The following is a 10,000-nucleotide window of genomic DNA, read 5'->3' on the forward strand; positions in this document are numbered from 1 at the left end:
AAATATAATGAAGTTCATGATGATGATGATGATGATGAAGCGTAAAAAGGAGCAGGAAGATGATAAAGTATATAGGAAACTACGCCAAATTTCACGTCTCTGCTTACATTACTTTTCATCCATCAGAAACAGGTACACATGCGCTATCCATCTGCCCGATGCCAAGACAACAATTCGTGATTTTGGCTCATTACTGTTATGCACGTGCGCAACTGGTCTTCTCATTACCTCTTAACTCCTTCACACACACCCAACCGCCCATCGCTCCCTCCGCCCCAGAACACACACACACACACTTCTTGTGTTATCATTTTCCACATAACTCCTTCGCCGCACACACACATGAGCACTCACGCACTTCTTGTGTTATCATTATCACATTATTTCTTCGACACACACACACACACACACGCACGCGCGCGCGCGCGCACACACGCACACACACACACAAACTTTCCCCGTCTCACACTCCCTCTATATACTCACCGTGGAGAAAGAAAAAAAAAAGTCTTAACAGATCGAAGAAAAATAATTAAACACTGACGAGAGTTGGAAGATAACACAAACCAACATACAAAAGCACACAATACAAGGACTCCCCAAACTTGTCAGAACGACAGTACAAATACTAATGGAAGACAAGATTAAGGTGTGGTGGACAGGGTAGGGAGAAGGACTGCGGTTTGTATGAGAGGGGGTGGGGCTGAGAAAATTGCCGCCTGCTTGGACTTTCTACACCTGTGACAAACTAGCTCCTGTCAGTTGCTGAAAGGAGATACCGACGGTTCATTTAACAGTGAAAAGTATCGCAGCATGGGCTTCTTCTCTTCTCCTTCCTCGAGTCAAGAATGTTGTCATCCGCTGTCTTACTGGGGCACTTTTGTGATGTGGAAGTTTATTCAGAACGGACGCGGATAAAGTGAGGGTGGGGGGGAATACTTGGCTCTGAAAAGAGATTTGCCAGCGTATGTTAATGGAAAACTGTAGGTGGTGTGAAAGAATGTTTTGAGAAAGTGGATTTTTACGCATGCATGCACGTACACATACACGTTTCTCCCTCCTTCCCTCTCCATCCCTCTCTGCATACTCGTTCGGAAAAAAGTAAAGCCTTCACAGACCAAACTTCAAGATACTAATTTCGACAGGAGTTGGAAAACAACACAAACGTTTCGTCTGAAGGCTCGGGCCAGCCTATCTGATGTTTGAAGTATGTACAGAATGCCCGTCCGGATTTCGCTCTGTTGTGGCGTCCTTTTCTGTCGGAAGGAAACAGGGGAATCAAACATTCAATTAGGATCTCCGTTGGATCGAAGAGCCCGCTTAACAAGTGCATCCTTACTTCTTCTGTCTGCCTTTTCTGCTACAAGAATGTCCTCTCGATGAAACAAGGTTTATGCAAGTGATTATATATATATATATATATATATATATATATATATATATATATCTGTGTAGTGTGTTGCAAATGATGGTGTGAACGGGAAAGCAGGGTGTGTGATGACTTCCCGAACACGATTGTCTTGACAGTACCATGAGACTGACGGTGCAGGAAATGTCCAGAAGGACAATTTTCCCGTCTTCTTAATAAATTCCTTTACATAAATGGTAACTCTTATTTTGTCTCTGTCCCTGTCTGTCTCTCTTCTCCTCTCTCTCTCTAAACAGTGAAAACGAAAATGAGGCCTTTACAGATCGAAGCTCAAGATTAAACACTCTGACAAGATAGGCAGATACTGAACAAACATCACAGAGCACACAAAAGGATTGGCCCAGACTATGAGAACTCCCCCAAAAGTTCGCAACGACAGCGGAAATAAAATAGAAGAGTAGATAAACGGGACAACAGTAAGAGAGACAGACATACAGGTGGGGTGGAAGGGAAAAGAGAAGGGAAAGAGAGGGTAGAGAGGCGGTGCGGGGTAGGGTAGAGGGATGTGGTGAGAGAAGGGGATTGCAGTAAAGCGACAGCAAGAAAATTGCTGACTTTTCCGATTTTCTCTCCATGACAAGCTAGCTCATGTCCGTTTGTGTCAGATATCGAAGGTTCACGGTGAAACGTTTCAGAGTGTGGGCCTGGTTTCATTTTCATTGGGGTTCTTTCAGCGTTATCAAAATAATTTGCCATAATCAACCAGCCACTGAAAGCCAACCCTCCCTCACTCTTTTGCAAGTTCTATGCAACTTTACCCATGGCACGGTCACGCACATAAACAACCTTTTTTTTTCTCCAAAGTTCAAATACTGGGCTGTGTACTTCGGATCTTTTTATTTTCTTTAAAGAAAACATACAATTTCCTTTTGTCACCATAACATTCCAAAAATTGTCCGCCAAAAGAAGTTCAAAACCAACAGTTCTTCCCCTGAACAGAAATGAGGAGATGGATGATGATAAGGCGGAAGGAGGACATATTCACAAACCCACACCCTTCACATCTGTGCTCACATTGAACCAGGTTCGCATCCAGATGGCCCTCGTTGAGCCACACGCCAAAAAGTTAATGATCATGACTCATTACTGTTATATATTTTTTTCAACACCTCTAAACTCCGCCACACGCACACACACACACACACAGAAGCACGCAACTCCACCCCTACCCCCAACCTTCTCTCACTTTCTCGGTACTCACTAAAGGAACAAAATGAAGCCGTCACCGATTGGAGCTCAAGATTAAGCAAGTAAAACGATAATGCACCCGCAGAGCTCGCGGTCGAAGGTCTGGCCAGATTATGAGAATTCCCTCACATGCCACTTTCATGGACATCAGCTGCGGTAAGAACAACTGAAGAGGAAACGAAGGACGGAGTACAGTGTGCGAAGTGGGAGGGACTGCAGCTTACATGGGGACGTCGGGAACAACTGCCAACTGCTTTGGCTTTCTCTCCATGTGACACACTATCCTATCAGTGACTGAAAGCAAATAGCGAAGGTTCACTTTACAGTGAAAAGTATCACAGCACGCGCGGACTTCTTTTCTTCATGTTTCAAGCATCAGGAAAGTTGCCATCATCTTAACGGGAACGGACGCGAATGAAGAAGGAAGAAAAAAAAATGACTTGGCTTTGAAAAGAAATCTCTCAAGCATAATCATGAAAGGGTTGGACTGTGGGTGGTATGAAAGAGTGTTGTTGAGGACAATTGGTTGCTTACGTATGCACGTCGCATGCACGTACGCGAAAGCACGCACACACACAGATGTCAGTGTTCTCGAAAGATTAAAATACCAAAGTTAAAGTATGTAAGTTAAAATACGGAGAGACGGAGAGAGAGAGAGAGAGAGAGAGAGAGAGAGAGAGAGAGAGAAAATGTGTGACAGACAGCAAGAAAGAGAGAGACAGACAGACAGACAGGCAGGCAGCGAGAGAGAGAGACAGACAGACAGACAAAATGTGTGCGTGCGTGCTTGCGTGTGTAGATAGCTCACTGTGAGTTTGTGTACATTGTACATGAAATGTGAGAAATGTGGAGAGTGTGCAGCGCAGCTGCATTTTGCAAGATTTTACACAATCTAAAAATGACTATTCATTCAGATTCAAAATTTTGATTAAAGAAAGAAACAAACCAAAAGTTTTTAAACTTCTAACTACTTTAAGTTTTGTTCACTCACCTACGAAATGTGCAGTTATCGGGTCCTTAGAATCCGGTGACAATCAAACCACAACGAACTATTTTTCATGGTATTTCGGTCAGTAGAAAACAGGATAGTTTTACGTTGGATCAGAGTATAAGAGCAAAGTAAATAGTGGCGCAGCTTCTTCCCTCTTTCTGTTCTTTCTTTTGGTAACCTCATATCTCAAACCAAACTTACGGGAAGTCACTTATGTTTTCCAGAGCTCATGGGGGCTGCCAGATGGTTATCGGAATGATGACGATAAATCACAAGTGATTCTGAAGTGTACATACGAGTGGACTCTCACCCTACATCCACAAACCAGGATATGTTTAAATCAGAAAGTAAAAAAACCAACGTCAAACAAAGCAGAAAAAAGTGAATATAAATGATCTTGATACACTAGATCCCCCCCCCCCACCTCCGTCCCACTTTCTCTCTCAAGCTCGCTTTTTTAGACGCCAGCAGAAGTTTAAGCACAACGTGATTCCGAGAATATACTCTTAACCAAAAGGTGAAGAAACTATCTGTCAAATGATTGACAAAATATGGACACGAAAATCAATACTATCTGTGAAATGATTGACAACGTGTATGCAGAAAGGGTGACTATTTTCTTTTCTTTTTAATAAAACAACAACATCAAAACAACATTGGGGATCTGTTCTGCCAGATGCAGCATTTGAGAACTGCTGAGCAGATGTTTGTGCATGATGCCCATTCTTTCCAGTGAAATAAAAAGAACGAACAGACAGACAAGACTCCCGTCGATCAAACCACTCAATCAGGGTTCAAACGGTTCTTTTCCTTCCAACTTTGATGATGATGCATTGGTTTTGATTGAAACATACCACGCAGGCACGTACTTCCACTTATATCCTCTTCCTCTCTCTCTCTAGTCAGTGAACAGGTAACTTGAGTTACAACTGCTTTCAAGTTTTTTTCTGTCCAGACTGCGCGCTTGTGTTTTCATCTTGTATTTCTTGCTTTCATTTCATCCATCCCTGATACATTTCCAATCTCTCTCTCTCTCTCTCTCTCTCTCTCTGCGCGCGCGCTCGCTCGCTCGCTCGTGTGTGTGTGTGTGTGTGTGTGTGTGTGTGTGTGTGTGTGTGTGTGTGTGTGTGTGTGTGTGTGCAATTGTAATCATTTCACAATTATGTATGTTGTTAACAACAAAATATAATAAATAATGTAATAAGTGAATATCACCGATAACATCGAATTTCCCCGTCTCATTCTGAAGCTTATTGGGAAGCACTCATCAATGTAAGGGAGGCAACACATAATTTTAGCCAACGCTAGCGACGAAGGAGTTACACGCCGTGGTGTGGTGCCCCCCAAAATGCTCCCGTTTCTTTGTTCCATTCCGTCTCTATTTCTTGGTGCGTGGATGCCAGCGAGAGAGAGAGAGAGAGAGAGAGAGAGAGAGAGCGTGTGTGTGTGGAGGGGGCGGAGTGTGTGGTGAGGTGTGGTGTGGAGATGTGGGTGGGTGGGTGGAATCGTGAGTGGGTTGGGGGATATTGTGTGGTGTGGAGTGGTATGGTGTGTTGAGGAGTGGAGTGGACTGGAGTGGTGCGGTGTGTTGATTTGTGGGGGGGTGAATGCATGAGCGCGCGCGCGCGTGTGTGTGGTGTCTGTAGCACATGCGCAATTATGCGAGTGCATGAGCCAAGGGTTATAGCAGACATGCTGATAGTTTTTTTTAATATGCGTAATATCACACCTACATGAGAAAATAACAATTTTGTTTACATATCTAGAATAGATCCAATCTCTCTCTCTCTCTCTCTCCCCCACTCTCTGTATCACACACACACACACACACACACACACACACACACACAGTGATGGCCTAGAGGTAACGCGTCCGCCTAGGAAGCGAGAGAATCTGAGCGCGCTGGTTCGAATCACGGTTCAGCCGCCGATATTTTCTCCCCCTCCACTAGACCTTGAGTGGTGGCCGGTCTGGACGCTAGTCATTCGGATGAGACGATAAACCGAGGTCCCGTGTGCAGCATGCACTTAGCGCACGTAAAAGAACCCACGGCAACAAAAGAGTTGTTCCTGGCAAAATTCTGTAGAAAAATCCACATCGATAGGAAAAACAAATAAAACTGCATGCAGGAAAAAAAAAAAAAAAAAAAAATGGGTGGCGCTGCAGCCCGAATTTCACACAGAGAAATCTGTTGTGATAAAAAGAAATACAAATACAAATACACACACACACACACACACACACACACACACACACGGTAAAGTCAATGTACACATCTTTCACAGACCCACTGAATCTCCCTCTTTCACTCTATCTCACTCCCTCTTCCGAGGAACTGCGCTGACTGAAGTTTTCAGAACATACTGTGCTGTGTTCTCTGGCCGTTTTCCCTGAGGGCGGGGGAGACGCAGATCAGGAAAGCTCCTAAGTATGAGCCGAAAATGCGGGCTCTAACGCAATTTGTAGTTAATCATCACGTGAGAGCCCCCAAGGGACTACTGGCCGCCTCCATGGGAGGCTGTAAGGGCCGCACTGTCTGGCCGTCTTATATGCATCTCAGTGCTGTCTTCTGTGTGATATTTGTGTATTTTACAGGTCATACAGTTATCATGGTCATTCGCTGCTGAGTCGGCAGGAACGAGACCGTGTGCACGTTCAAAAACATGTGGCACGTGTGATGCGTGGTAACATGCAAAACATTGCTTCTGAGAGTAAGTAATTTGGTGTTAGGGGCAGGCGGGGTGGTGGTTTACTCCCGGGTTCGGTATGCACAACTTTGCGACGGGTTCGTGGATATGCGTGCGTGCGCGTGGGGGTGTGTGTGTGTGTGCAGTACACAGTGTGTGTTTCTCTTTTTTGTCACAACAGATTTCTCTCGTGTGAAATTTGGGCTGCTCTCCCCAGGGAGAGCGCGTCGCTACACTGAGAGCGCCACCCATTTTTTTACTCACTTGTGTAAACAAAGTGAGTCTATGTTTTAACCCGGTGTTCGGGTGTGTGTGTGTGTGTGTGTGTGTGTGTGTGTGTGTGTGAGTGTGTGTGTGTCCGTGTGTCTGTGTGTCCGTGGTAAACTTTAACATTGACATTTTCTCTGCAAATACTTTGTCAGTTGACACCAAATTTGGCATAAATATAGGAAAAATTCAGTTCTTTCCAGTCATCTTGTTTAAAACAATATTGCACCTCTGGGATGGGCACAAAAAATTTTTAAAAAAAGAAGCCTAATTATATGCAAACTGCATTTACTGTTATATTTATATTTTTTGTATTCTCTAAACTTGGCACTTTGACCTCATATTCTTACACAACAACAAGAGGAGTCATTATTTTCATTTTCTGTTCAAACAGGAACTTCTTTTGCTAAGCATGGAATTTTTATTTATTTTGCAAACGTTTTGGTGCAGATAGTAAAAAAGGGAAATTACTCTGTAATTAATGCTATGGGGGGGGGGGGGATTTATCACAAGTGAGTCTAGAAGGCCTTGCCTCTCTTGTTTTGTATTTTCCTATGGAAGTGGTTTTTTCTTCAGAATTTTGCCATGTACAACCCTTTTGTTGCCGTGGATTCTTTTACGTGCGCTAAGTGCATGCTGCACACGGGACCTCGGTTTATCGTCTCATCCGAATGTGTGTGTGTGTGTGTGTGTGTGTGTGTGTGTGTGTGTGTGTGTGTGTGTGTGTGTGTGTGTGTGTGTGTGATAGAGAGAGAGAAGGGGGGGGGGGGGATCATGAAAACTGACTATATTTGTTGCATGTCAACGGAAAACAGCCAAGAGACGGACCCAGACGAGGATCAGATAAAGGAGGAAGAGTGTGTGTGTGTGTGTGTGTGTGTGTGTGTGTGTGTGTGTGTGTGTGTGTGTGTGTGTGTGTGCGTGCGTGCGTGCGTGTGTGCGTGTGTGCGTGTGTGCGTGCGTTCGTGCGTGCGTGCGTGTGTGCATGCACACGTGTTGTATGCGTGTATGTACTGATATGTATGCATGTGAACTTGCGCGCGAGTTATCCGTGCAAGAGCAACACGGATAAAATTAATGTGACCGATGAATCAGCCACAAAAGCAGCAATCACTCGACTGACCTCCCTTTTGACACATTAGCCAGCCTTACAGTAAAAATAATAAACGACTGACCTATCGCAAGCTAAAAACTATCCACGGGATATCGGTTTCACGTTACAAAACAAAACAAAAAAACAACAAAAAAAAACAAGACAACAAATAAAACAAATAAACGAACGAACACATCAACCAAAAGTAAACGAACGGACCAGGAAGTAGCACAACTTGTCTTTTCTTCCTTCAAGGTGACACTGGCTGGGGACAGCAGGGGATTGCCCTGAACTGTCGTGCGCCACGCTCCTGTCCTACTGGCAGTGACGCTTCAGCGACTCCTCCTAGCTCGCGTTCAGGGATGAACACACACATTGAATATAATTATGCCGGCAACTGATCGCATAAGTATACGCGCACAGCACGCACGCGCGCACGCGGGTGGGTGGGCGGGTAGGTGGGTATACACATAAACACAAGGACGTGTGGGTACTTATGCACACAAGCATGCGCATAAGTATTCCCCAGTTCCTTCCCCCTCCCCTCCCCATACACACTGACATATCCGTGTACAATGACCTATTCACACATGCTCTCGTAGTAACGCATGCACCTCGAGTCTCTCTGTCTCTCTGGAGTGACAAACTGACAGCGACAGACACTTGGAGACAGACAGAAACAGACTGTCAGAATGAGACCACGCACACGCACACGCACACGCACACACACACACACAGACTTTAACAGGAACTTCCGTAAACTCACAAGAATCAGCGGCTGCGGTGCCAAGGTGGAGACATTACTAGCAGTCACCGTGGAATAAGGGGTGGTGGTGGCAGCTGCAGTGGTGAGTGTCGTGGAGGTATCAGCAGCAGAGGTGGATGAAGACGAAGAGGAGGGTGGTGGGGGCTGTGACGTGATGGTGGGCAGCTCGCTCCTGTGCTTGAAGTGGGCGGGCATGTTGTCCGCGTTACACGCTGCCGGCTGCCCCGCCATCATCATGTCCGGACGGTTGTTGCCTTCTGAAACCGTCAGTGTCATAAACGTCACCGTCGTCAACGTTACCATCCTCATAATGATCCTCATCGTCAATTTTTATCAACCACTGGCGTGGTCAACGGTGTTCTTATCATCATCATCATCATCATCTTCTTCATTATAAATTATCAACTTCATCTACGATGCCATGGTTATCACCATAACCAACGTTTCAATCATTACCATTATCGTCAGCATCTACATTACCATCATCGTCATGAACGTCACCATCATCAGCATCATCAACGTCACCATATTCATCGAGACCACCCTCGTCATCGTTATTTATTCAATGTGTTTGGGCAGTTCGCGTTACATGCTGGTTCCAGCAGCAGCAGATCATCATCTTTGTTACCATCAACATCATCAAGACAAGCATTTTAGTTACACCCCTCCCCTTGGTTTCCTCCGCAGCTCATTATCATTGTTACCATCAACATCATCAAGACAAACATCTAAGTCCCCCCACCTACCCCGCCCCAATTCCTTTGGTTTCCTCCACAGATCACAACTGTTATCATCAACATCACCAAGACAAGCATTTTAGTTACACCACAGCCACCCTTTCTGTCTTATTGTTACCAGTTATCTTCCTCTTCACAGTCATGACCATCGTTATCATCTCAGAAGTGGTCAGTCATGTTCCTCCACTATACGGCCTGCCTCGTTTTACTGCCGTCTAATTTTGATGTGTTCGTTGTGAAATGGAATCATTACATACCCCATGTTATAAGGGTGGTTAAAGAATCTGCCTGCCTTGCTGACTCTTTGCCTGTCCGCCCATCTATCGGTCCTACCCCGAGCCCGAAAACGATGCCAACGGAATCCGCATTTCTGACCCTACCCAGCTGAGAGTCGACGAACTGGACGGGTTCCAATGTTTTCTCGGGTTTGAGGCAAAGCTCGAGAGGGTCAGCTGCATGGCTGATCAATTATTACAGCGAACAGAACTTTCGAGTTAGCTGAAGCCAGTCAAGAGCTGGGGCCGAATTCTGTGCGGCAAGATGTAAAGAAAGAACACAACGCGTGCTGCTGTGAAAACTATAAAAATATAATAATAATAATAATAAATCACGTTCATTTGTTACTGCTGGACATAGTTAACTCGACTACTGCCAGTGGCTTTCTGTGGCACCATTGGCCCGTATACTGTTATGCATATCTCTCTCTCTCTCTCTCTCTCTCTCTCTATATATATATATATATATATATTATGTGTGTGTGTGTGTGTGTGTGTGTGTGTGTGTGTGTGTGTGTGAGTGAATCAATCACACACACACACACAAACTATGGGTGAGGGAGAAA

At 45.0% G+C, this 10,000-nt stretch overlaps 1 protein-coding gene across 2 annotated transcripts in view; it reads right to left on the reverse strand.

Annotated features, from left to right (window-relative positions):
* The window catches only part of LOC143298371 (uncharacterized), a 128,794-nt gene that overhangs the window by 75,051 nt on the left and 43,743 nt on the right, over positions 1-10,000 (reverse strand). For both annotated transcript variants that reach the window (XM_076611274.1, XM_076611273.1), the window contains exon 6: positions 8,423-8,679. In XM_076611274.1, the coding sequence (XP_076467389.1) occupies positions 8,423-8,679 (257 nt within the window). The remainder of the gene's footprint in view (positions 1-8,422; positions 8,680-10,000) is intronic.

The sequence above is a fragment of the Babylonia areolata genome, chromosome 23, assembly GCF_041734735.1.
Source record: "Babylonia areolata isolate BAREFJ2019XMU chromosome 23, ASM4173473v1, whole genome shotgun sequence".
Classification (NCBI taxonomy): Eukaryota; Metazoa; Mollusca; class Gastropoda; order Neogastropoda; family Buccinidae; genus Babylonia; species Babylonia areolata.